The 27,757-nt window shown below is 38.2% G+C and overlaps 5 protein-coding genes across 8 annotated transcripts; all 5 read right to left on the reverse strand.

The window, feature by feature from the left end:
* Positions 1 to 1,201: 1,201 nt before the first annotated feature.
* On the reverse strand, positions 1,202 to 2,899 carry LOC108673030. Its single transcript, XM_018160798.2, has 2 exons — positions 2,862 to 2,899; positions 1,202 to 2,619 (listed from the first exon to the last, which is right to left on the reverse strand). The coding sequence occupies exons 1-2, from the start codon at positions 2,865 to 2,867 to the stop codon at positions 1,516 to 1,518; spliced, it is 1,110 nt and encodes a 369-aa protein (XP_018016287.1). The 5' UTR covers positions 2,868 to 2,899; the 3' UTR covers positions 1,202 to 1,515.
* A 3,866-nt stretch (positions 2,900 to 6,765) lies between these two features.
* Positions 6,766 to 9,210, reverse strand: LOC108673031. Its single transcript, XM_018160799.1, has 2 exons — positions 9,172 to 9,210; positions 6,766 to 8,383 (listed from the first exon to the last, which is right to left on the reverse strand). The coding sequence occupies exons 1-2, from the start codon at positions 9,175 to 9,177 to the stop codon at positions 7,169 to 7,171; spliced, it is 1,221 nt and encodes a 406-aa protein (XP_018016288.1). The 5' UTR covers positions 9,178 to 9,210; the 3' UTR covers positions 6,766 to 7,168.
* Positions 9,211 to 12,190: 2,980 nt separating this feature from the next.
* Positions 12,191 to 13,299, reverse strand: LOC108673034. Its single transcript, XM_018160804.1, has 2 exons — positions 13,218 to 13,299; positions 12,191 to 12,788 (listed from the first exon to the last, which is right to left on the reverse strand). The coding sequence occupies exons 1-2, from the start codon at positions 13,221 to 13,223 to the stop codon at positions 12,288 to 12,290; spliced, it is 507 nt and encodes a 168-aa protein (XP_018016293.1). The 5' UTR covers positions 13,224 to 13,299; the 3' UTR covers positions 12,191 to 12,287.
* Positions 13,300 to 16,301: 3,002 nt separating this feature from the next.
* LOC108673032 (skin secretory protein xP2) lies at positions 16,302 to 18,051 on the reverse strand. Of its 2 annotated transcripts, XM_047882565.1 has the most exons (3): positions 17,969 to 18,051; positions 16,711 to 17,536; positions 16,302 to 16,548 (listed from the first exon to the last, which is right to left on the reverse strand). In XM_047882565.1, exons 1-3 carry the CDS (start codon positions 17,972 to 17,974, stop codon positions 16,466 to 16,468), a joined length of 915 nt encoding a protein of 304 aa, XP_047738521.1. In that variant the 5' UTR covers positions 17,975 to 18,051; the 3' UTR covers positions 16,302 to 16,465. The 2 variants fall into 2 exon arrangements, with proteins under 2 accessions (XP_047738521.1, XP_018016289.1); XM_018160800.2 differs by having other exon boundaries at positions 16,302 to 17,536; positions 17,969 to 18,050.
* A 2,899-nt stretch (positions 18,052 to 20,950) lies between these two features.
* On the reverse strand, positions 20,951 to 22,462 carry LOC108673033. 3 transcript variants are annotated; one of them, XM_018160803.1, is made up of 3 exons: positions 22,355 to 22,402; positions 21,578 to 21,949; positions 20,951 to 21,442 (listed from the first exon to the last, which is right to left on the reverse strand). In XM_018160803.1, the coding sequence occupies exons 1-3, from the start codon at positions 22,385 to 22,387 to the stop codon at positions 21,086 to 21,088; spliced, it is 762 nt and encodes a 253-aa protein (XP_018016292.1). In that variant the 5' UTR covers positions 22,388 to 22,402; the 3' UTR covers positions 20,951 to 21,085. The 3 variants fall into 3 exon arrangements, with proteins under 3 accessions (XP_018016292.1, XP_018016291.1, XP_018016290.1); XM_018160802.2 differs by having other exon boundaries at positions 20,951 to 21,949; positions 22,382 to 22,462; XM_018160801.1 differs by having other exon boundaries at positions 20,951 to 21,949.
* Between the last annotated feature and the right edge of the window lie 5,295 nt (positions 22,463 to 27,757).

A 27,757-nucleotide genomic window follows, 5' to 3' on the forward strand; every position in this document is an offset into this window, starting at 1 on the left:
AAATAACCAGTTTTGAGAAAAGCTCCCAACAGCTGAACGGTAGCATCTGTTTCATATTCTGCGCTGCTTGAGAGATTTCGTAAGCTATAATTTTTTGGGTTACAAGATTGCTTTTATGATCACTTTTGAGTTAGGTACTTTAGTCTCCCGAAATTTCTTTGTTCGCTCGAAATTTGTGTCAATGTGTTTTCGTAGCTAGTTCACAGCCAGTAGCTCTTCAGGCAATTTAGAACAGATTTTCAAAATGGCAAATAATGATGAAAAATGAAAAAAAATAATGGCAAAATTTAATTCAATGATGTGAAAAATAGTCAACTTTCGGAGTTCTAGAGAAGATTGAAGCGAACAAAAGGAAATATTTAGTGTAAATCGCTTCTGAATCCTTATCAAATGGCTAGTTATTTCATCGAGATCTTATGGAGTCGGATCAAGTAGAAAATTTGTACTCGTTGCGAACACCGGGATTGCGAACTGAAATCGGGTAGATACTGCTACGCAAACCAAGATTCAACACTGCGCTCATTCTGATTTTGTTGTTCGTTCAATGAAAAATAGAAATTTACGGTGTGTATTACAATGCAAGAGAAACCGAATTGTCCGAAAACCCGCGACATTTTTGCAACGGAGTAAGCGTTTGCGGAATAGTCACTCGTAAGTTAGCTCGTATGTTTTATCTCATATTATGTGTTTTCGAACGCTTTTTTATGTATTAGCATGTGTGCTATGACCCTCCGGCTCTACATGCATATGGGATATTCAAGTGCATATCCACATCATGTTGATAGATTACCAGGATAAATTTTTTCCCTGGAATAGGAACTGATGAGTCATATAACGGCAAGAAGGAAGTCGAAATAAAGTGTTCATTATTCATTACGGACGGATTTCTTTCTAGAAATTCATAATTAGGATTTCTTTCCAAAATTCGAACGCGAGTTACTTATTTTGAATTATATCTTGTATGTGGTTTAAACGGTACTTTATTCAATTATCTTTGCTCATTAATTTCTTCATCTTTTTATTTTTTTATACATCAACTTCAATTTTGTTATTTCAGTTTTAAAATTAACTACGTAATTCGTGGTAACGGGTTTCACTGACCTGTGGGGTTATTCATCTGTAGGTGACCAGTACTCTTGCTTTTTAATGAGATGTGAAATATTTTTTTTACATGCTATATTTTTTGCCTTTAAACAAAAAGTTGGGAGTTATAATTTTATTGAGAACAGGTTGGTTATTAATCTACAATCTAGGTTGATTTGAAGATAGAAAAAGAGAAAGTAATTCATTTTTTTATTCATAATTAGGGATGCTTAAACCTGCGATAAATGGAGATGTGCAGTTCCAGAGCTGGGAAATTTCTTGCGTGATAGTTTTGCTGAGCAGCAATAGCTTTTTTTAGTAAAATATTGCTGAGCAGCAATAGCTTTTTTTAGTAAAATATTGCTGAGCAGCAATAGCTTTTGTTAATAAAATATTGCTGAGCAGTAATAGCCACGCTTTTAATTCTCAACATTAGAGGTGGCGATGTGTTCCAGGAACTGCTGCAGGATGCACTCCAGCATAAGGTTTGGCAATAAGTCCAGTGTGAGAACCGATGTGTGATGCAGGCACTTTTCCATGTGCCAACGGGATACTTTTGTGTACTCCATGTGAAGAAAAAAGTTGTTCTTGTGGGATAAAGTACTGTGTAGAACCAGGGAGTTGGGAAGCTGGCGAGTTGAGCGATTGACGTCCATGTGTAAATAGGTTCTGACCGAAGCTGAAGGGTTGAGTCTTAGCAAATGCCAAATTTCTTTGGTGATGAACAGATGAAGAAACATCCTCATCATAGTCATCTACTTCATCATCATCATCAACATCTTGATCATCGTCATAGAAATGGTTCTTCAGTGGGATCGCTTCGTTTTCGTAGCCGAAACGGTCGATTGTGTTTGCACCCAAAGCATGGAACGGTGTCGAGTATTGACTGGTTAAGTCAAATTGCGATTCGTATTCGCTTGCTTTGTTTTTCGGAATGAAAACATTTTTGTTACCGTAGGCCTTGAGTAATTCGTTTTCTTCAAGGAAATTACTTTGCGGAAAGTTAACTGCTCTAAAGCTGTTAGGGTAGCCATTTGCAAACGCTGAAAGGAAAGGAACGATGCTACCAGCACTGTAGGTAATCGGAGCCGCTCCTGGAACTGCACTTGGAAGCGAACTGGAGACGAAGTTTAGTGCCGGTAGGTTGGAGTAGACGTTCGCATAAGGGAAGTAATTACTTGATTGAACTTTTTCGAGGCCACCGTCGTACTTTGAAGGATTACCCGCTTCAGCTAATGAAGCAATGGGATCAAATTCCGTAATAGTCCTCAAGTTGTTTTCGAAGTTCGAAGGATTTCCCGTTAGTGAAGCTACTGGATAGAATTGAGGAATTTCTCGAAAGATCTTATCTGAATGGGCATGATTCCCTGCAACTTTGAGTGAAGCTGTGGGATAAAATTGGGGAATAGCTTGCACTGGTCCAGCGTGCGGGTGCCCGATGTTAGGGAAATAAGGAGTGCGAGTCCGCAGCCTGGTTGGGTCTTGGATTGCAGGAGTGGCCAAGGCCTGCACGATGACAGCGAATGCAACGAAGATCTGAAAAATAATATTCACGTCATGGTAATCTTTCGTATTGCGCAAGACCAGCATTCATAGGTAAAAAACGCTTCGACTCCGCTTTGTCGCTAAAACGCTTAGTTCTACAATTCTTCCGTTCCTGATTTTTTATGTGAAAAATAAGTCATAAACAAAAAGCAATTCTATACAATAATTCTACTATCTCGTTCATATTTTCAGTAGCACGTAAGTCAAGTTTCAAGTTTGTTCAAGTTTCTCACCTGCATGCTGTACAAGTTGCTAATGCGGCTGTGGTGGAGCAAGATGTGGTGATGCGCCTCCACCCTGTCCTTATATATGCGAGCAGACATCATCTTCCGTCCCAGCGATGCGCTTCCTGTTAGTGATGGCTGGCCAAGAGAATGCTATGATTCATCGGCTTCTTTGCTCAGAAAATATTGTTAAGTTAGGCAGCTTTGCTTGTCAATGTCGAATAATCTGGTGGTATTTTTCCTCAGTAATTTGTTTTTACCGTAAACGGGCAAGATTACTATTTATTATATTCATTGTGAAGTAATGAGTTTAGGGTGATTCTGGTATTTTTCTATCATCAATTGAAGGTAACAGAATATTTTTTATTGTTTGACTTATTTCTTCGAAAAAAATCAATAGACTACCTATCAATATTTATTAACATTCAGAGTGACGTTGTTTCAGTGTCATTCAGTATTTGAACTTGCATATGGTCAAATGTCACCAAGGTTATAACATAGGCTTGAATGTGATAAAGGTCGGTCAGACACACATGTGCAGCTTTATAACAAATTGTGTGATAGAACGATATGTGCGACCCGGGAATACAGAATGAAAATAAAACATATGATGAAATTCGACTGAAAATCATAAGCTGATAAAAAGCGATGACATGGGGAGGAATGTAATGGGTAGGTAATGTACAATGAAATTAACTGCACATTTTTTCACGCAATGAACTGTGAGTTCTATTGTATAATATAATTGCAAAAATTGCGCAATATCTAGGATAATGTACTGGGTGGTGTATTGATCAATATACTGGGCAATGTACTCTAAAAAGTACAGAGCAACTAATTGTGTCATGCATTGTGTAATGTGCTCCGCATTGTACTGGACAATATGATTTGCAATGCACTGTAAAATTACATTGAGCTTTAAAAAAGACAAATTTCTGGGCGATGCACTGCAAAATTTACTGCGCCATGTAATGGACAATGAACTATGTAATGCGGTATAAAGTGTACTACTTGATGTACTGGCCATTGTATCGTGCAAGGACCTTGTCATTGCATTGTGCAAAATTTACTGCGCTATTCAATGCGTTTTAATCACTGTTATTTGCAATGTACTGTGGAACAAGAATGTTGTACACGTAATGATAGACGCAACGTACTGCGTGATGTAATGTACCATGTCCAATGTATACTTACCGAAAATTCGATGCCCTTGATACAAAGCAATAAACTACGCGGTAAATCAGGCAATGTAGGCGCCTTGCATGCGCAATGTCCTCACACTCAACAATGCACTGTGCAAAGCACGCGCAATTTAATACGCAGTGCACTATGCGAGGTATGCGATAATATGAACTTTGAACTTAATATCCTGCAAAACAATCGCGTAATGCACTATGCAATGCACTATGCGAGGTATGCGCAATATGTACTATGCAATTAAAATACTTCACAACGCACGCCCAATGTAATACCCTTTCAATAATTAAAGAATAATGATAAATATACGTTAAATATTGTTATTTACGTTTGCATCTCAATCTCTTGAGGAACTGAAGCATGACTGCATGGAGAATCATGGATTAATATTCTTCCATCACTTGTCACTGGAATTGTCTAGGTAAACGTAAATTCAAACCTACATTTTTTATCAAATACCGTGAATCGTTCCATAATAAAGGGGTTTTGGAAATGAAAAGGATTAGTTTCCATGTAGAGACGTACTATTTTTTAGCGCATTTTCTCGTTTATGGAAAAAATGCACAATTGTGCTCGCCATGTCCGTCCGTCCGTCTGTCTGTCTGTCTGTCCGTCTACCCGTGACCTCAAGTTTTCGTCGACGAGAAAATGCGCTCTCTGTAACTCACTGCAGTGAGTACTGAGTTATGTTTTTTAAATATTTCCAAAAGAAATTAATTTCAATAAAAGTGTGATCCGTAGAAACACACATTTATTCTGGCACTCCATTTAACTCCTGTTTTGAAATCAGAAGAAATGGTAGAGTTTTAGTCATCAATAAAATATTATGTTTCCATATTAAAAATGTTATTTGGATTCCGTATCCAAAATGTTTGATTTACGATCCATGATATGAGCCAACTTGCTAAGAATTGTGGAAAGAACTTGGATAATACTTCTATATATAAGGCGTCAGGATTAAAACACACGCATATTCTACTAATCACTCTCGTACTATTTGTAATGACAAAATCAGTTTTAATTTTTTCGTTCAGATGTAGGATTTCATTAATTGAGCTAATAAGTTTTACGCGTATGCTAATGAACTATAGATATTTTAAAATCACTAAGATTTTTTTATATTTCTTAGCACGAAAACAACATCATCTTAAACGAAGACAACCTAGTGACGAAATAAAATCAAGAAGGATTTCGAAAGATCGAGAAGAACAAATATTTGTAAGACATTCGAAGATTCTTCGGAGGAGTAGAATAAACATTTCCTCGTATTCACCTCTACTTTGAAATGCTAGAAATAGCATGCAATTTGCACCTAATAGGTTTTAAATCAAGCAAATAGAATAAGAATTAGTTTATTGATCGCCGTTATTTGCAAGTTCTATCCAACATATTTCATTCATGCTATGTTTCCAGCATTTATTTGATTATTAACATTTGTGTTTCAATTTGCTGTACTTAATAAATAAATTTCCTCTTCCTCAATCTTCTCACGAGAACGCATGCATTCAAAAAATCAATATTTTTGTACGGAGACCGACCATAACTTCAGGAAAACGCGTCCATCTCGATGGACTAAATTATTATGCAAATTGCTGTGGGTCATTAGAGCGACGAAGGCCGACGCTGTTTGTCGGTGCCGAACCACGAGCTCGGATGCGGATGTTCGTAAGAGACATCGAAGGAGTGCGTCGGCGTTCACATAACGTCTCTGCGTTAGCTCAGTCCTATGTCAGGTTCAGCATTGCGACCTTCGCAATCATTGTTATGCTACTGCACCTTCTTTTTCTGTATTTCACTGCCATGCGGTTGTGTTTTGTTAATAAACGAATGGGAGGTGAATTGTTGTATTATTTTTAAAATTTAGGTGTTGACGAGTGTAACTTTCAGCGACGTTTTCTTTTGTTTTATATTCATGTTGATATGAGCTGATGATAAAGAAATCAAATACTATAACTATTATTTCTAAAAAAAACCCTGAGGAAAAGAAGGGTCCAAAAACAAAAAAACAAAACAAAATTAAAAAAACTAACTTTGATGATGCTTTTACAATTGTACACGACATACGACCAAAAACTTTCGTAAACAGAAAAGGTAATGACTTTTTGAAACCTTTCCTTTTCAATTTCTTTCCTCTGAGATTTGGAACGCGTTCAATATCACTCATCTTTCAAAATACGTATTCAACTCATTGTTGAAATTATTCTGTTTCAATGAGTCATTATCCAAATATTAAAGTAAGATAGTGAGGATATTATAGGCCTGGAGTTTCCTATTTATTATCTGGTTTTGTGAATATTTTATGGAGTTTGGGCTGAATGAAGCTGATAGCCTGACTGAATATTTTATGAATATGTTCACCGCCGCTGTTTCATATAACCCAGCTCGTGTGGCAAAAAATTTAAGTACGAAGGAAGGATGCCAACGCTTGCATATTTACCAAATTTGTACATTAACATAATAAAACATCGGTTTATCATTTGTCTTGATGCCGACAGCGAAGAATTCTAGTTGCCTCTAAATAAGTGCTCCAAGCGGATCACTTTTGAAAGTTTTACAACTGTTTCCATTGAATATACTTTATCCCGAAGTTTCGTTTTGAATTTGATGCTTGAATATTTCGGTAGATATTTTTTGTACAGTGAGTGGTAAAATTTTAACCACGTTGACGCCGAACATTCTGTAAATCTGTCAAAGATATGGAAATAATAATTCGGGACAATTTTAAAAAATTTTATTCTTGAACATAAAACATAAGCATGTATGGCTACGCATTAATTAATTACAGAAAATGATAAACATTATCCGTAATCCAAAAATTGTAAACGAAACGCATTGGACGGGACATTTTCCTGTATTCCCACTGAATAATGCAAACATTTTGCTGAAAATGCTGAATAGAAGCAGGAAATTTAGTTACTCGGTGGTGATCAACACTCATTTATTCTACATTTAAACAAAAAAATTACCATCGTGAGCAGCAGTGGTAAATTGTCCAGTTTACCACATGTTCGGTTCCGGTGGCTAACAAAAAAATAGATGTAACGAAGTAGTGTTTATGATATCAGTGTTTCTGGTTCATGACAGCATTTAATCAGCATAAATAAGTTTTAATGCACATTCTAATATTTAGAATTATGAGCGCTATGAGCGTGATTTTGATTGCCTCTGGGAACAATTTTTCTTTTGGCTAAGACGCTCTGATCGACGAGGCCGCCATATTTCGCGCTGGAAATGGTACTTTGCGCTCGTTGAACATTGAAAGTCATTTTTCTGGCATGGTTGTTTTGAATGTAAGGCAGATATTTGTTAATATTAGGACCATTTCCTTCGTAATGAGAGTGAGAAAGATCTTTCTGGGAGTAACGGGTAACCGGAAGATTTCGGTCACCTAAAACGCTCAATGAGCCTCGTTCAATGTGTCTCGCTAACTCCTCATTTCGTGATGTCAGAGTTGTGCGACCTCTTGGTGCATTATTGTAATTAAATGTAAATGATGGCACCGTCTTAGAAGACTGTGAGGTGACAGTATTTTCGCTGATCGGAGCGTTAGAAAGCGCGCCTAAACCTGAATACTTGTTACGAACTATCCCTTGAGTAAATTGTGACATGGAACGAAAATGATTTTTGCCACCTCTAAGAGGCCACAAGAATCTATTGGTATAACTGTTCTCTCTGTTAGCATCATTATTTATTCTCCCATCAAAATGCGTGATTGGAATATAATCTCCCGAATCGTGTGCAACTGGGTGCAATCTTGATCCAGGGTATCGTGTTGGGAGTAAGATACCTGCTTTGTGCTTGAGAATGCTATTATTTTTGGGCATAGTTTTCCTAGTCTCTTGATCTTTGCTGGACGCCAGAAAGGAATTATTCAGCCGAGGGGACTGGCTTGAACCAACGACGTCTACTCTAAATGATCCTTGCAATGAATTTTTATTGAGTATAGCCGTCGGCGCGATGCTTCCAGCCCGGAAGGTTATAGGAGCATGACCGGGCACCGCGTTGGCCACAGAACCGTGGACGAAATTTCCGTGAGGGGAGGATGTGAAGGTGCTCTGGAAGATAGGGTCGTGCATTGAACGAACGATATCCATCATCTGATTTTCTTCAGATTGGTTGTCATCAGCATCATGTTCATCAGCATCGTCATTAGACGCTGGCATGTCGACAATCATGTGTACCAAGGGCAGGTCAGGATAGGGATGCCTGTTGTACACCGACGGAGGACCGTATGGAGAATAGAATAGGGGCCCGGTTTCCGGGCGGTCTTGGTCGTCGGCTGCAACGTCGGCCACGCAGGAGGCAAGCATATATAGGGCGAGACAGATTCTGACCTGACGGTGACAAGAGGAATTGGATTTTATTTTGCGTTCTGAGAACTTATCAAATTAATTTTTTGTAGATACCTCAAGAATATTTCTGCTTACATGCCATAAATCACCGTGAAATAAATAAAATGATTAGATTCTGAGAATACAATTCACGACAAAATTCACTGTACTGAGATAAGTAATTTCTTAAATAAACGGAAATATTCACGCTAGCAAAAATATACAAGTTAAAACAAAATTATAAAATAATTTTGACATGACAGTAAACTGACAAAATGGCCAAAAAACGACATATGTTTATAACTACTGAGTGTGTCTGTTATTACCAATGCAATATATAAGGCCCATCAAGGTTTATGGCTAACTAGTTTTTTGTGTGTAATCTCCAAGACTAAAAGGTTGATTTGAAACTGAAATTTAAAACTTGTTATCTAATCGAAAAGATTACTTTGTAATTAAGTGCCGCGTGAGAGGCTCATGGTTTTTTGCATTGTACTGCTGTTATATTAGAATTTTTTTATGAGAGGCCCGATCTTCTTAAGCAAGAAAAAACTTATACCTATATGGAGTTGGATGAAACTGTGAAACTTTGCCGTTTCAAAATATAGGAAAATTATGCGCAGTGTATTTCCTGGTTCATTAACATAATAATCGCTTCAGTTAGATTCTTTTCATTCAGTTGAATTAATTGGGCTCATTTACACGTTTTATTATGATACCTTAAGGGAGAGATTACATTTTACACTTATACAAGTAATACAAAAATAAAGTTCCATACAGACAGCACTCACCCACATGTTTTGCCTGAGCGCTGTCTCGGCCAAGTGATTGCGTAAGTCTTCCGCGACTATTTAAGTAGCATCTGGCGCAGGTTTTGCTGCCGATCTGCCAAAATCTGAAGTCGCCGCGGACGTCGTTTTTCTCGGAGCAGAGGCGATTTAGGCTTCCGGTTAAATCCTGACTACCCTTGACGCTGCCGGTGAATAAACAAAACCAATGTTTGTAGAAAATTATTCAAAATTCAAGATTGCCATTGAATAACTGTTATGAGGAAATCAAAAAAGACGTCTTAAAATGCGATTTTTGTGACGCTAGATATTTTCTATTTCAAGTTATAGAAAAAATAATTGGGGATGATCTTCCGATTTCACTTAATTTCAAACACCGTTAAATTTATTTTAAAATTTTCCTGGGTTTTGGGAATTTCATCATATATCTTTTCATTTGCTGAATTGATTATTATTAGCATTCCTAAAACTGTCGTCGAAGAGCATTCAAGCGATATGCCTGCGATAACTGCATGGTAAGTTTACTTTATTGAGAATGCAGTAGCAGCAAATAATTTCACAATGTGATACTTGACTGTTTTCTGCAGATATGTTAGTGAAATATGAAGATTGCGTTAATTTAACAAAGTCTAATGTTTCAGAATCCATGTTGAGAGCATAGTTTCATAGCTGTCCATAGTATGTTTTTCTTGACATTATTTTGTTCAAATTGGTCTTGTTTGTTTGATATTTAGTCCACACAACAAAAATACTGTTACGTTTATCTACCTCTCATCTAAACAAAATGCAAAGTATTTGAAACCAAAATTAGTTAGAGAAAATGTAATTTCCTCGAATTATGAATTTTACAGAGCGTATTGACCACACGGACTATAACAACAATCCTATAAGGCTATAATAAATGCTAATGAAGGGTCCTGTTCTTGACAGGATGCTGGGGATTTGCGGCTTCCTTCGCTATTTAAAGGTTGACGCGCGCTGCTTAGACATCTTAATTATTTTATCCTGCTCGAACACCAGCCGCCTCTGCGATATGCAGTTGAACAATCAAGCCATAGCAAACACTATTGAGTGGCTGATTAATGGTATTTTTAATTGAATTGCATCAATTAATTCGTCCTGTACTTTTTCCATGATTACATAGATTCGGACTCAATTCCTTTGATTGATAATTTGTACTTAGGTATGGTTTATTTTGAGTATAACATGAATTAACCAAATTGGGCACCTGCGGTGTTGTGAACTTGATAACTGCTGACTTATTTCTTTATTTGCGTGTTTTCCAATGCTCCTTAGGTCACAACGTTTTTAGCCGTGATCGGATCAGCCCTTTGCTCGTCGCACATCCCAGGCTCATACTCATGGGTACGATCCGGCGCGCTCCGTCCAGGTGGTGTAAAATTTTTTCGCGTGTTGGCAGACGACGCTGGGCCATACGACTCCAGGCTTATTTTCCTGTGGGATGATTGATCTAATTCAATGGATGAGATCTGTCTGGTGGCGTGCGGCTGATAATGTTACAGTCAAGATGTGTTGTAGGCTACGTTCTTCAGGGAAGGGATCATGATGGTCCATTCGAAGCACGGCAGTGGTGGTCACCGACAGGCGTCCCATACTCACCACGCAATCTGCTTCCTTATGAGGTCCAACATTGAACTAACTGATGGCAACATCACGCCAGCTGCTCGGTTCACATACTAAGCTGCTAGATACAATAACTACAACGTAAATGCACAGCTTCAACCATTACTAAATGACAACCACACGGATGCACGGACTTTGTTAGGACTTTATAGCTATCGAACTGATTCACAGCTTCAATCAGATTCAAATATATATCACGTCGATTCAGAGGCTTCATCATTACTCAAAAACTACGTTCAAGATGCTCACCTTCAACCCATACCCACCCACAACTACCTGAGTGACAAATATTCTTCCGGAATCAGCACATTTTTTCGTGAAGCTCACATTCCATCTGGAGCCTCGTCCCGTTGTTTCGACTAGGATCCAATCAATACCTAATTGATGTTCAGCTACAAACAGGACCCCATAAACACGAAACAGATGAGCATCATCAGTAGGGACTAAACGAACATATATCTGGAGCGCGGCTAGGGTACAATTCAAATTACAAAGAGCTGAATGCTCTGCTCAACCTCTACTATTCCATTCCGAGAGCCTAACTCGCATCTGGTACTTCATCCCCTAACGAGGTTACCGACGCCGTCACTGGCCGCGCTCCTAACACGTATAGTGCCGTCATCTTCATTCCCATCCTTCACAATCTCGTCAACCCCTTGCCTAAAAACATCCACGGCATGAGAACTCTTAATACGTACAGGTTTCAGGCACTACTGTAAATAAAGACGATGTCCTGAATGCTTACACGGGTCTAGTATTATTGGTACTATATAGATCATAGTGCTTATTCTACTATGGCTGATCAGGCAGCGAATTCAATGGCTTCTACCCTATAAAATTCTACCCTAATTTTCTAAAGCATACCCTAACATACTTAGAGGTTCTGAAGCTAATCCTAATGTCGCCGTTTCTTCGTTGAATTTTAATACCTACATGGGTTTAAACGGCCCCCCAAAAGTTTTAAGTCCGATGCCATTAATCCGCAAATACATTCAATTTAGAAAATCTCGATTGGAGCTTCAGTTCAATTAAAAAGTTTCAGTAATTTTCAGTGTCGTTCATCGGTTTAATTCGAGGTCTATCAGACTTAAAAAAATCGTCGAGGAAAAAGTCCCAACCTTTTCGCTTCGCCTAATTTCCAATGTCAAGTGCTTAATAATTTTCAAAAAGAAAACATACTTAATAATTTTGTAATTGATCCGTTTACGGTCCTTGAATTGTTTATCATCATCAAATTTATTTCTGAGGAATAAAACAAAGAATGGTTCAGAGCTCTCCTGCGTTCAGGTGGTTATTGCAAATGCATGCTATAGTAGATATGACTTAAGTTCTATCAGTTTTGTAATTATAACTTTCGAAGGAAAGAGAAAAACAGACAGGTTTGTGAATGCAAATTGTGTTGTGTGAAATTTCAGGCTTAGGGAAGTTACTCGTTTGCAGATTTTCATGGCTAAGTCTGTTGCGAGTCAGATTTGTTAGTAGGTCTTGAGGCTTGCGCCCTCGTTTTTCTGGTAGGTCTTGGCTTCTCTACCAACGACGGTATCTTTGGGAGCGTTTCCTGCAGAGTAAATCTTTTGAGCATCGGCAGCAATTGGGATGAAGTATGTCTTCGAATTGTCAATAGCCGTGTATTTCTTTGGTGCTTCTGCGGTAACGTAGGTTTTTTGGGCATGCCCTTCAGAATAGGCCTTGGGAGATTCAGCTTTGAAGTAAAACTTTGATTTGTCAGCATCAGTGTTTGTCTTAAGACTGGCATCACCTTCATAGGAGCCGCTGGAGGCCACGTAGGTCGTGGGGTGTTGAGACTCAAACACCACGCTGGGGATGCCTGATCTGTACACGTATGCTCCTGGGTTGTACAAGGAAGGCGCTGCCAAGGATGAGTAGGAGATGGGACCCGAGATGGAAGAGGAGGGGCTGATGAGGTACACGGGTGAGGCGACCGTGGAAGCCAGGAGAGCGAGTAAGACGGCAACCTGCGACACACGCGTCAAGAAAAATATAAACCTGATTCCTTTTTTAACGTTTAACTTTCTTTTAAATCAATGGAAAAATTTGCTGGTGCATGTGAATTTTTAAGTTTAGTATCAAAGTCATGAAATACCTAGAAATCAAATAATGTCTCTTTAATGTCAAACGAAATTAATCTACATTTTAAACCTGAATCAAACTTTGTGCGAGAATCTTCATTATGATAATTTGTGGCAGAGGCCAATTTTATGTGGTATATTTTCAACTTTGATTTGTTCCGTAACTTTAAAAAAAATTTGGTCATCAGAGAGAGTTACTCACTATTGCTAATAAAAACATATTTTAAAAATATCGTTATAAAATTACAAATAATTATCCATTATCGAGCTTAAAAACAATGTATTTACCACCCGCGAAAATATCGCTGAGCTAACCTTCATGTTGGCTACGTTCGCAGTGCGGCGTTGGGAGAAGCACGACGACAGAGGAGATCACGCTTGCCTTTAAGTAGCTCCTCGCCCTCGTGTACATCAGGGACACCAAAGTGCCTCGCCCAACATACCGGATCGGTGCCAAACCGGTAAAAATCGGTTTGACGATATCTGTGTTGTTCAATAAAAAATAAATGAGAAAACCCAATTGAACATTTAATTAATACAATGGACGCCTCTTCGTTGGGATGCTCATGCCTGTATTGTAGTCAGGCAAGGTTGGTTACCTGATTAGGACAGAGCTGCAGTAGGCAGTTTTCGCCCGAGATAAGTTATGCACATTATAGCAACCATAGTCAAGGTCGGTATAAGTAGCTGGCAAAAATCATGTTCAATCGTCAAAATACATTCGTATATATACTGCAAATATAACAAATTTGACGTAAAGGAAACAGGCTTCCATTTATACTTAGTTGTTTTTATATCGTTAGTTGAAAATAATTTGTTAGAGTTAATTTTTCCTCTCTTACTAATTACAAACCTAAACAATATTCTAATTTCTTATTATCAGTTTGAGAACTGAGGAATATTTGAAGCGGAAGTTTTGCCTAAGTTGGACATACATTATGTCCTTTTCTTGTATAAAAATACACGTCGCACATCCGTACAATAACAACAATAATAAACATAGCGCAGCAATTATACGTGCAATTGATTTACACACATCGTAATACCAATCCCGATCAAAGCATTCGGGAATGGGAGGCTCTAATGACCCTGAACTGATGCGCCTGTATAGTATACATAGGCATCAGTACGTTGAACTGTGTTAGTATTAGTTATTATGTTCGTGCGAGTGATTTCTTGTACGATGATTTACCATGAACGACACTTTTTCAGCATTTGGCTTTTAAAATTAATACTAATCCATCTAACTTCGTTCGTTATACCAGTCCGCCATCAGAGAATCGAATTAAATTCACACGTTCTGGACACGAATTAATACAAAAATTCTCGTGTGATGCTTTGGTTGAATATATTGCAAAATTTATTGGTTCATATGAAATTTTGAAATAAATTAAAATCAATATTATTAATTCATAATAATTCCACTTCGTTGTGGTAGTTGAATCTCCTGTTACTGGAGAATATGAGCTTTCAATCTTTTGTCTACTCTGTTGATAGGATTATGGCGTTTTTATCTCCGAATTCCTAAATAATTAGCCGAGATCATCTTCAAGGAGAGCTGGATTGGCGAGCAACACCTACTCTGATGCGCCCACGTCAGAGACCTCTGCTTTGCGCCCTACTGGAGCCGGGTGCCCGAGTAATGAATTGCATGGCATAGAATGTGAGATTGGAGGAACATACGTGCTGCTTGGTACATCCATGGGCTGCTCGGAGCAATCATTGGGTGATGTGCTGTGTTATAAAGATCTCGAGTTAATTATAGATAAGGCTGAGTATTTTCTAGTCATTGTTCAATATTGGTGGGAACAATGTTCAAATCTCATGCGAATTAGATGCTATTTAGAGTAAAAAAGAGGCATTTTGTCCTAATCGAATAGATTATAAATCTGTACGATTAGGACAAAATGCTCGCTACTTTTTTACTTTTAATAGTGTATAGCACAATCAGCATAAAAATAGTTTGTTTGGCCTTTCAAATACATTTATTTCATGACAAATGTATGTTTGCAATAGCCATCACGGGAATCGATTGGATTTTGTGCAAATGCTTCCATTGGCGTCATCAGAGAGATGTCGTTGACTGAACAAGGTTGCGTATAAATTTTTTCGAAGAAGCTTCACAAAATCTATGGATCAAGTTCGTTTAATTAAGGTCATTCAAATAGTGATCAATGAAACCCTTAACATCGATTAACTATGTCGAACCGACAAACGACTCAGTTGTACGAGTATTGAAAAGCGGCCTACGTTGCGGCATCAAACTCGTAATTAGACTCTCTTGCTCTCGTGTATTCTTATAATATATTTTTGTAGCTTTTCCTCCGTCCGATTATTAACAATCGTATTCAATTGCAAAGGCTAAATGCAGTTTTCCCTTGATCGAACTTATAAATATTATATTAGACTGTTAGTCCACAGATTATGGGGCTTGTGTGTCGGATTAAAGTGAAATGCTTGATTTTTCCAGCAATTATAATATCAGTGGCTAATTATTGCAACTCATAGTTAAATTGAATGAAGGAAAGATGAATCTTCAAGACTCTGGTATTCTTCCAGATTGTTCCAGTCAGCCACATCATTCTGAGGGGTACTCACTCCGGCTCCATTGCCGCGAGCCTGGCATGTAGATTTTAAGCCATATCATCCATTCAAATGACATAAAAATGCAATGCTTCTACCGAGTTTCTCCAAGGGAAGAGATGCTCAGCGGATCCCCTTTAAGATAAATTCTTAATTAATGAATTATTAATTAAATTATTAATTGAATTATCACGGATGAGGTCTTGATGTTCTTCCTTGTTTATTCGGTCCGTCAGTGTCATACGTAGCCAGATATTCGGTCCGGGTCAAAACTATCTATATTTTAAGCTCATGTCAATCCAACTTTTCCATATACATTCCTTACGGATAATCAATATTTTATTTAAAAAGCGAACACTAAGACATATGCCACCACTGATCTACGACAACAGCACCTGGAAAGGTCATGTTATTATAGTATAGTTGTTAGAAATGAATCGTATCTTAATTTGATTTTCTTTTCCTTTGATGAAAAAACTGCTGTGTAGTTTCAAATTCCGAAGTTTTTTTTTTTTTTGAGGTAAAATTTCGTGCGTATGGTATATTGTAAGACTCTAATTAACTAGGAAATAGAGAAAAGAAATTGAAGGCTCTCGATAATCAGTTCTAAATCAATCAGCCATTAACTTTATGTCGTATTGCGAATGAAGTGCCAATTAAAGTTGTACAGCATAGACGTACGATCATTTAATATTTACCAACCTGATGACTACGCATCAGAACTGAGCCAAATTTTAGAAATAATGACGAAAGCGCCATTTCTGTCTCCGCGTGCTTCAAGATTATTTAGGGTATGTAAATAAATTCAAAGACAAGTTTTCGGAGAAAAGCTTTATATTGTAGACTTTCAAACGGATCACAGCAGAGAATTTTTGAACGCATCTTGCGTCATAAATTACATGTTGGGTGAGCACCTTTCATCTAGTGACTTGACGAAAACGAGACTGTTTCGCATCAGGTTTATGAGTAGGTGGTAAAGATCAAACCTTTGAACTCGGAATAATGTTGGGAGCGTCAGCAGTGATTGGGACCTCATTTCGCGGGTACTTCATGGGAGCTTCTCCTGCAGGGTACTTCATGGGACCTTCTCCTGCAGCATAGGTCATAGGCGCTTCTCCTGCAGGGTACTTCATGGGACCTTCCCCTTCAGCATAGGTCATAGGAGCTTCTCCTGCAGGGTACTTCATAGGACCTTCCCCTTCAGCATAGGTCATAGGAGCTTCTCCTGCAGGGTACTTCATGGGACCTTCTCCTGCAGCATAGGTCATAGGCGCTTCTCCTGCAGGGTACTTCATAGGACCTTCTCCTTCAGCATAGGTCATAGGAGCTTCTGCTGAAATGTAAGTCATCGAAGGTTTTCCGTCTTCGTATTTCATAGGAGTTTCGCCGGCGGCGTAGGTCATGGTGGTTTTTCCTGGAGTGTAGGAAATCTTTCTTGTAGAAGGGAATGTTTTGGGAGCATTTTCTGAAATGGGAGCTTCTCCATCAGGGTAGGTCATGGGAGCATTTTCTGCACTGTAAGTCATCGGAGTTTCCACAGTTGGGTAGGTCATGGGGGCATTGCCAGCTGCGTATGTAATAGGAGATTGACCAATAGGGTAGGTCATGGGAGCATTTTCTGCCGTGTTGGTAATCGTAGCTTCTCCAGTAGAGTAGGTCATGGGGGTGTTCTCCGCAGCGTACTTTGCAGGGGCTTTTTCAGCAGGAAAAACTTTGGGGTCAACAGCAGTGATATAGAACTTTGAAGCTTCACCAGCAGAATAATCCTTAGAGGCGACCGCAGTGAAGTAGAACTTGGCAGTTTCACCAGCGGAATAAGCCTTGGGCGCAACAGCTGTGAAAAAGAACTTGGTGGCGCTGAGTTCAGAATATGTCTTGGGACCAGCAGCAGAAACGTAGGACTTGGGGGCAGCAATGTAAGAACCATCAGGCAACATGAGATAAGTACTCATGAAGGAGGTGGTTGGAATGATGCCTCTTGATGCCACGTAAATCATGGGTTGTTTGGAATAAACCCCCGTGGCGGCGATTAGGGCCAAGAAGACAGCGATCTGCAAGACGCTTCGAATAAATTCAATGTTATGCTCTAACTAAGAAGAGTTTCATCAATCTTTAATATAACATAGATTTTTACGAGGCACCGATAAGATACTCATCATTGCAGTTAGAAATCATTGGGATATTTAATTGATCAAATCTATTGACGTTTTCTCCTGCAGATGTAACATAGAGCTGCTAACATAATTAAAGCTCAAATTATGAATGAACAACATATTTTAGAGTAAATTCTTTGATAATTATTACCGAGAATTATTTTTAAACATTCCTTACGAAAGAAGCAAGTGGTGTGATAATGCAATTTACTTAAAATGGGTTAGTCTAACTCTTAACTATACATGAATCTACTTGTCTTGGAGCATCTAAGTCAAATACGTAGCACAAAGTTGACGCGCTGGCAGCCCGGCAAGAGGCGATCAACTTACCTTCATGTTGAGCAAGTTGGCGGCGCGACGTTCGGTGGAGTAAGATGGCTGTAGACCTCGAGACTAGCCTTTAAATAGCCGGTCAAGCTAACCCGTCAGGATAAGTGCGCCTCGCCCCATTGTGCCCAGCCGACGCCAAAACCTGACTGAGATTCTTGTTTTAATTAGTATAAATAGCGTCGGAAAATTTCTCGATCGTTTTTTTTCTTCAGATGTACGTTCAAGGAAGCTTGTATCTGGTTGGTTGCCTGGCAAGGTTACCTCAAGATGAAACTCATGTGACTAGAAGCTAATCGCGTTAATACACTAGTAAAGACACTAGTAACTGGAAGCTGGTCTCGTCTACGACACTAGTAACTGGAAGCTAGTCTCTTCTAAGACACTAGTAACTGGAAGCTGGTCTCGTCTAAGACAGTAGTAACTGGAAGCTAGTCTCGTCTAAGACACTAGTAACTGGAAGCTAGTCTCGTCTAAGACAGTAGTAACTGGGAGCTAGTCTCGTCTAAGACAGTAGTAACTGGAAGCTAGTCTCGTCTAAGACACTAGTATCTGGAGGCTAGTCTCGTCTAAGACACTAGTAACTGGAAGCTAGTCTCGTCTAAGACACTAGTAACTGGAAGCTGGTCTCGTCTAAGACACTAGTATCTGGAGGCTAGTCTCGTCTAAGACACTAGTAACTGGAAGCTAGTCTCGTCTAAGACANCTGCAAATGCATTTCGCGTCGTTTGCAAAAGTTTTTGCTCACTTCACCAAGTGTTTATTTTTAGAATATTTTTAGTAGAATTTTCGTTTTATGGACGTTTTCATTTTGTTAGGCCAATACATATTTGGCGTTACAGTTTGCGATAAGTTACTTGGAATTCAGGACCTAAAATCAGGCGCATCACTACTGACAAGCATGCAAATTAACAGTCGAATATAAATTTAAGATGTTTTAGAATATTTTACTATATTTAAATCATTTAAATGGGCATTAGTACAGCCGGAAAAATCTGGAAAAAATGTACTTGTTGCGTAAATTGACTACGTACGTATTTTTAATTTTGATTTGAATACTTTTTACACGTAAATTTCTCACGATTGTTGTGTGTACATAATTCTCATGCAATAAATCAGGGAAACTATTTTAAAAACTGAATCAGAATAAATGAAAAACTATGAAATCTTATTAAAGTCCTTAAATACTTACTGAATCAGCCAGTTTTTACCTCCTCTTATCATAAATTGAATTTTTTGGAACATCCTATTTCGATCAGCAATTATTATCGTGCATAGTAGTTTTAGCTCATATTGCACATCATACCGAAAAATAATACCTTATTACTTAGAATTTCTGAGTTTATTCGCTTACGAACCTCCCTGCAAAGACCCTTTTCCAATTACAATTTTCTTATGATCTAATATGACATTCCTACACATCAAGATAAAATTTCAATTTCAAGTTTTGAGTATGCTGGACTTGTGAATTGTCTTTTACCGTTATTTGGTCAGTATTTACCGATTCGCTTCATTATGACCGCTCATCAACTAGTTATGAGAGAGGTTCAGAGGAAATTCAAGCGACAAAATTTCGATAAAATGTTTCAGCAAAACTGGAGTATGAAGCGAGCAGCGCTTAGGAATTTTGCAAAAATCCGCGTGAAGAAAAAGATACGATGCAAAATGCTAAGGAAATGACGCGAGGAACATGTAATTTCTTATACTCTACCTAGAGGAGTGTATATTAGAGAATAATATTTGATTATAAAAAATGAGCACAAGGCATAAATTTTTACTCGTACTCACACAATTACTAGTACTCATACAATTATTCGTACTCATTCAATTACTCCTACTCATACAATTATTCGTACTCATAAAATTATTCGTACTCATACAATTACTCCTACTCATACAATTACTCCTACTCATTCAATTGCTCGTACTCATACAATTACTCCTACTCATACAATTACTCGTACTCATACAATTACTCGTACTCATACAATTACTCTTACTCATACAATTACTCCTACTCATACAATTACTCCTACTCATACAATACTCGTATTCATACCTTAATTTATTACACTGACTTTTTAGTGGAAAGACTGGATTTTTGATTGCTTGAATCATTACCCCTTGCACAATAAAAGTTATTTCTGTTCAGTAAGGAAATCAGTATGTACATCCGGGGCAGGCTTACAGAGAAAATTTATGAGTTCATAACTCAGTCAGCCAATCACTGACTGTATTTAAAGCTAAACCCGCCAATCACAGACGATAAATCGGCTATTATCAATACTTGAGCAAGTTTCAATAGTGCCGCCTCAGATACATATAATTTATCACTATTTATTGCATTAATGAAAGACACTGATGAAAAACGTGATCAAGTTATTTCATAATTACCTGAATTTGAATATGAATTCATTGTAATATGTTCTTTTTTGAATTTCATACTGTACCTTGAAGTTCCAGGCATCCAAAGCATAGATTATTCAACGAAAGTAATGTGACGCGAAAAGTTCGAGGACGAATTAGCTTCATCTCGAGTTCCATGAAAAAGACCAATTCAAACCCTACAATAAAAGCGCATACGACTACGTATCACGGAGAAAGGTTCGTCTTCACCTGTTCTTAGAGTCATGAACTTTTCTTGAATCGTCAAGTAATATTTATCATTAATTTTGTAGATTATATGACTTTTCCTATGCAGTAAATAATCGGAATTTAATATAAATAAATTCTTGATTATTTCGGATTTTCGCTCCTGACCCTGATGGGAGCTCGCTATAATTCTCAGAGTAGGCTTATTTAATGCGAATTTTTCTGGATGATGTTATTGTCTCCAGATAATTTATAATTCTCTTTATGGTTTTAGACTTTCTTTGAGATTTTTGGTGAATTGAGCTCTGATCTAATATTCACGAGTCCAGCCAATTGTTCTTCAAGATAGTTAAGGTTTTTATTTTTCAGATAAATAAATGAAAATTAGAGACATGCGATTTGGGATTTTTTTATAGCTTATGAATGATTCACAAATACATCAGAATTTGGAGAATAACGTCCAACCATTTAATTAAAGTTTCAAAAAATTAATTCTTCATCCTATGAAGTCCATTTGATGCTGGGTTTTTAGTAGGTCTTGAGGCTCGCGCCTTCGTTTTTCTGGTATGTCTTGGCACCTCTGGCGTAGGCCTGGGGAGCAACTGCTGCTACGTAGCCTTTGGGTTTTTCACCAGCAGAGTACGTCTTTGCAGCAACGGGGATGAAATATTTCTTGGAAGCGTCAACGGCTGTGTACGTCTTTGGGGCTTCGGCGGCAATGTAGGTCTTTGATGCTTCACCTACGGAATAAACTTTAGGGGCAGCAGCAACGTAGGCCTTTGAGGCATCACCAACAGAGTAGACCTTGGGTGTGTCAGCTTTGAGATAAACCTTCGAAGTGTCAGCAGCAGTATACGTCTTTACGCCAGCATCAGCCTTGTATGCCTTTGCGGCATCCACGGCAACGTAGGCCTTTGAGGCATCACCAACAGAATACACCTTGGGAGTGTCAGCTTTGAGGTAAACCTTCGAAGTATCAGCAGCAGTATACGTCTTTACGCCAGCATCAGCCTTGTATGCCTTTGCGCCATCCACGGCAATGTATGTCTTGGGGCCTTCGCCAGCAACGTAGGTCTTGGAGACATCACCAGCAGCATACGTCTTCACGACTGGCCCCGAGGATGCTATGTAGGAGCCCGCGGAAGGCGCAACGTACGCGCTCCTGTAATAAATAGTTGGCTTGGCGCCGCTGGAGGCCACGTAGGTCGTGGGGTGTTGAGACTCAAACACCACGCTGGGGATGCCTGATCTGTACACGTACGCTCCTGGGTTGTACAAGGAAGGCGATGCCAAGGAAGAGTAGGAGATGGGACCCGAGATGGAAGAGGAGGGGCTGATCACGTACAAGGGGGAGGCGACCGTGGAAGCCAGGAGAGCGAGTAGGACAGCGACCTGCGACACACGCGTCAAGAAAAATATGAGCCCGATTTATTTTTTAACGCGTAACTATTTTTAAAACCAAGGGAAAAATTTGCTGGAGCAGGCAAATTTTCAAATTTTCTATCGAAGTCATGAAATACCTAAAAAATAAAATAATATCGTTTTAGTGTCAAATGAAATTAATATAATTTTTAAACCTGAATCAAACTTTGTGCCAGAGTCTTCATGATGACAATTTGTGGCAAAGGCCAATTTTCATGTGGTATATTTTCATCTTTGATTTGTTCCGAAACTTTTAAAAAAATTCGGTCATCAGAGAGAGTTACTCACTATTGCTAATAAAAACATATTTTAAAAATATCGTTATAATATTACAAATAATATTCCACGATCGAATATAAAAACAAATGTATTTACCACCCGTGGAAATATCGCTGAGCTAACCTGCATGTTGGCTACGTTAGCAGTGCGGCGTTGGGAGAAGCACGACGACAGAGGAGATCACGCTTGCCTTTAAGTAGCTCCTCGCCCTCCTGTACATCAGGGACACCAAAGTGCCTCGCCCAACATACCGGATCGGTGCCAAACCTGATTGCTATTTTCAATAGTAATTAGAGCAGACAAAAAATATTATTAAAATACAGGTAAAGTTGTAGCGTTGTTCGATTGGACGCTCTGAACCGGTTTGTTGGTAGGCATGGTTGGTTTCAGATAAAGACTGTTTGGCATTGAGCGGGGTTGGTCGGAGTTCAATGCAACTAGTAACGACCGGTCGCAAAAATGGCACTATTATTCACGTGCCTTACGGCATAAAGCAATACAAAACTAGAACTAATTTGTATCTTTCAGATCGAAGTTCACGTAACTGACGCCATATTTTTATTTTATGAGTAGTAATGTTTACTATACTGATTTATGGCACCCCGAAATCCAAACTTTCAACCTTTATGTTACTAAGCTGAACTAAATTAGCTCCTATAGTATAGACTATAGAGTGACCTGTTTTTTATTGCCTTGTTGTTATCCAATCGAAACCATAATCCACAAAGATTTACTATTTAACACGAGTTTGGACGTGCACCATGTATGAGTTACATATTATACAGTATGTGGCCTTGGAAAGTTTCAATGACCTGGAGTTGGATTCTCAGATATTCCTACGGCGGTCGTAATTAAGTTCTAAATGCATTCAAGTTTACGAGTGACGTTCAAGCTTTGCAGGTTTAGTTAACAGCCTGGGTTATTACGTAATTACTTATTAACGATTTATATAGGTATGGATTCCTTTGCATGATATGGTTCTTCGTAACCTTAGACTTCGAATAATGTAACTTGGTATTTGAAGTTCATTGTTGAGAGAGGCTGCATGATGGACCCTGTTAACATCTGGTTAAATCGAGTAAATTAAATTTCTGGATCAAATTCAAGTATCTCTAATTCAATTCAATTACTCAATTTATGTTCAACTCAATTAATTTAAGGATCTAGACTGTTTAACAATTGTGTGTTCACCAAATTAAATCAATTTCCGATGGAAGTCTATAATATTTATGGTGTTAATAAGAATAAACTCTGGAGTTGAATATGCCCATGCAGATTTGTAGACATGCATTCGTCAACCACACTCTTCAGTTACCAAAAAACATCAGCTGAGCGAGCCACTTGCCGTGTCGGCTTCACGTTTGGCCAACTGCTGACGAGAAATGATCAAAGTTATTGGAATTAATTTTTTTGGCTTAAGTTGTTGATCGTTTCAGACCTTCATATACTATTTGTATTTGATGTACACCTTTATTTCTTGTGCAGGTGATCGGCCAACATTGGACAGAAAAACATCACGTGGTCTCACATCTCAGCAGAGATATCGTCTATAAGTTCATTGTTAAAACTTTGGATAGAATTAACATTTATATTTATTGAAATATGGATGAAGTGATCTTCACTTTCAGTACAGGAGCATCAGCATAAGCATGCTGGTTTGTTGATATATGCTATAGGTATGTCCACACATCATAATGTAAGTTTGATTGAAGCCCAGAGCATGTTTTTTATTAATAATCTTAATCATTTTTCAATGAGTCTAAGAAAATTTCTTGCTGTCGCAATTTTGTTGAATTTCCTAGAACAGAAACGAATAATTTCTTTAGCAGACATAATTCAACAACGTTTCTTTTCTGCAGCCCATTAAAAAAATGAATAAGAAGATTATTAATAAAAACATGCTTTGGTCTTTATATAAAATAGGAAAAAGTATCCGACAATTGTTCCAGAAATAACCTAACCAGTAAAGCAGCAATATCAAAATATCGAATGTAAACGTAACTACAATCTTATACCAAAGCCAGATGAACAGATGCCACAAAGTAGACAAACGATTCCTTCAATCAATCATCCATAATAATATCAAGATCACAGCGGATAACGGAAAAATAAAACTTTTGATCTACAAAAAAAAAACTAAGAACCTTGTAATGAATAATAATACCTGTAAAAAATCTGATTTGTTTCAAGAAAGTAATGTTGTTTATAATATATAATAAAGAAGGTTGTAAACTTCCTCAAATATATATATACTACATTTGTTTTACTAGCACGACCTTAAGCCGATGACTCACATGCCACCTACAATCTGGAGGACCCAAGAACCACATGCGGGAGGCTCACAATGAGACCATCGCCCGAGCGACATTGGAGGCCTGCACCAGCATAGTTATGCGGTGCCCATTCTTCAAATATATATACTACATTTGTTTTACTAGCACGACCTTAAGCCGATGACTCACATGCCACCTACAATCTGGAGGACCCAAGAACCACATGCGGGAGGCTCACAATGAGACCATCACCCGAGCGACATTGGAGGCCTGCACCAGCATAGTTATGCGGTGCCCTGACCCACCGAGACTGGCGATAGCTGATGCTCTCATTATCAAGAACGAGTCTCTAGCTATCAACCTCCAGACCACAGGCTTCGTCCAAACGCTGATATTATTTTCAGAGTAATTTTTAGGTTGAATTTGAATGTGTCCACATTACCCTTGAAATTCTGAAGAAATTTTGCCAGCCTACACTAATACCCTTGATATGTATTACTGTCATTTCCAAAGTTCTCTTTCAAGTGTTGCAAAACTTTCACCAGCTTGATAATGAAAATTGTATTTTCGAAACGTCGCATTCCATTAACATGTCATTTAGCCATTTTTAATCTTCCGGCGCCAGCAAGAAATTTTGTTCGGCTCATTGAAAAAATTGAATTAGAAGATTATTAATAAAAATGCTATGGTTTTCATTCAAACTTGCATAAAAGAATAGCTTCTGCTGAATTACGCCAACATCATAATGTCCCACATACTGCATGACGATTGGACATATGCGCATGCCCACGCGTCATAATGCGTAGGTGAATGCACATAAATATACTCTTAGAGATGCGCGGCTGGAGAAATATTCGAAAACAAGAAGTTGACCAGTAAATTTACGCCCGAAAATATGTCAAAAAATTGTACCTACCGATAAACCGTGTGCGTTGGACCGTTGTATGACACAGGCCGTCCTCAACACGCCTGCTTTTGGGCAACGGATTGAAAAAGGCCATGTTATTTAAAGAAAACAATATTATTGTGTCGTTGTAGAATATAATTGTGCCTTCTGCAGAGTTCAAAAACATTTACTATATGATATTTCTTATATAATATTACGATATTTCTCATTTTCATTGTGTCGGTGAAATTTGTAACCGATTCATAACTGCAAGTATTCTTTCTGCCAACAAGACGGCTGCAATTGCTTTTAAGACGGCTGGATCTAGGCAGACCTAAGCAATATGCTGGGGGTTAAGTGGAAAATCTGGATCAAAATTGAAAAAAGTTTGTTTTTCTGCGCTCATTTTGTAGCTGTCAACAATGCCACTTTAGTGTAGTGAACAGCATGATATACGAGCTTGCCTCGCTTTGTACGTAAGTAGTTTCTAACATGTAAAAATGTAAAGTTCCACACAATCGCCACGGAAATTACTTAAAAAATAAATGTTCATCGATTATTATTTACACTAAACTGGACAGAAATGAGCCATGTGACGTGTGAGGATACATTCGTTACTCGTAAGAGGTAAGCCACTTCGTATTAATAGGCGATGGGAAAGTACCAGGCAATATCTTAAACTTTCTTTTTCTCTTGGACCTTTGTCAGCTAATTGGTTCGGCTGAATAATTGAAATTTTCCGCTTATAAAGTTGATTTGTTGTACAAGTAACTGTCGATTCTGATAGCCTCTTTTCTAATGCTAAGCCTAGTAATTTTTCATAATATGTTCTCTGAAAATTACGTGAATACTGGGAATAATGTAGAAGTCTACAAAATGCAGAACAAATTTCAATTTTTTTACTAGAGTCTATAAGCATTCGTATTATGCATAAAATACTATTTTACAAAATTTTCACCATGAAACTGCACGAGTTTATACTTTGTAAATGTCACCCATTTTACGTTTTCTTCGTAATTTTCGAACTCTTTCATGTCCAATAAAATTCATTCAAACTGAATGTGTTTGTATGAGTGTTTTGAACGAAATGTTTTTTTGAAGAGCGAAATGTTTGGACCCAGATGCTGTCCATAACAATGAAGCGCTCCTCTCTTTTTAGCGCATTTTCTCATTTATAGAGAAAATGCCCTATTGTGCTAGTCATGTCCGTCTGCCTGTCCGTCTGCCTTCTGTCTGACCGTCCGTCTGTCCGTGACTTCACGTTTTCGTCGACGAAAAAATGCGCTCTCTGTCACTCACTGTCACTGCAGTGAGTACTGAGTTATATGTTTTACGAGTACAGTTGTGCGCGGTGCGCCCGAATGACATCGCTTACTTCTACATGAGATTGACTGGACACCGGGGGCCATAATTTCAAAATTCGTTAAGTGAACGTAAGTACTTACGCTCTATATTCTTGTCTATGATTGGTGGATTATGCTTGAATGGCCGTCAATGATTGGCTGATGAACTTACGATCTCTTAACTTTTTTTGAAAGTATAGTCCCGGGGCAGGAGTTTTCGTTCTGGAGTTCTGATGGTCAACAGTTCGACGTGTCCGAATCTGAGGGCAATTTCAAAATTGATTGTCCACCAACATGGCTACGGATTTAACAATTTTGAAATCGCTTAATATTTTCGAACGCAGACCCTATCTAAACTACGTTATTAGTTTATATCAGCTTGAAGTTGTTATTCAATAAGTTTGAACTGATTTAAATGGAGATAAAGTTACTTTACTTGACGTTTTATCCACGTTCAAGCCACATGATGCCCAACATGCCCACCCAACTCAACAAAATAAAATAAGATTTCAGATCCAGTTGAAGATGAGTATTGCAAACGCGCTCGAATAGAACTTAAATATTTACCGCGCGAGAATTGAAGAAAACTGAGATACTCAATAAATAATATAAGGTTAGCCAGGGATATACAATCTTCGCAATTTTAAAATCCCGGAGTTCGAAATCCCGTCGAACATAATTGATTTCAATTCTCAAAGCACCTTATTTTCACAGTGAAAATACCGCATTTTAACTGTCAAATTACGTTTCAAATAGTATAGTATAGAATAGTATAGTATCTTCGGCATTAAATAAATAGGCCTGGATAGGCCTGTCGCCGATTCTTGTACTTTTCTTGACTAGACTGGCCTTACGGACGGAAGATATCAGTTGTTCCGTAGGGTACGAGGCATTTTAAGACTGAACATATGCTCATGCATGGCCTTGTCTAGTCTGTTCACATTACTATTACAATGTTATATTTGGCTATTTCATTACAAGGTAATTATGGCTATTA

The sequence above is a fragment of the Hyalella azteca genome, unplaced genomic scaffold (genome assembly GCF_000764305.2).
Source record: "Hyalella azteca isolate HAZT.00-mixed unplaced genomic scaffold, Hazt_2.0.2 contig10742, whole genome shotgun sequence".
Classification (NCBI taxonomy): Eukaryota; Metazoa; Arthropoda; class Malacostraca; order Amphipoda; family Hyalellidae; genus Hyalella; species Hyalella azteca.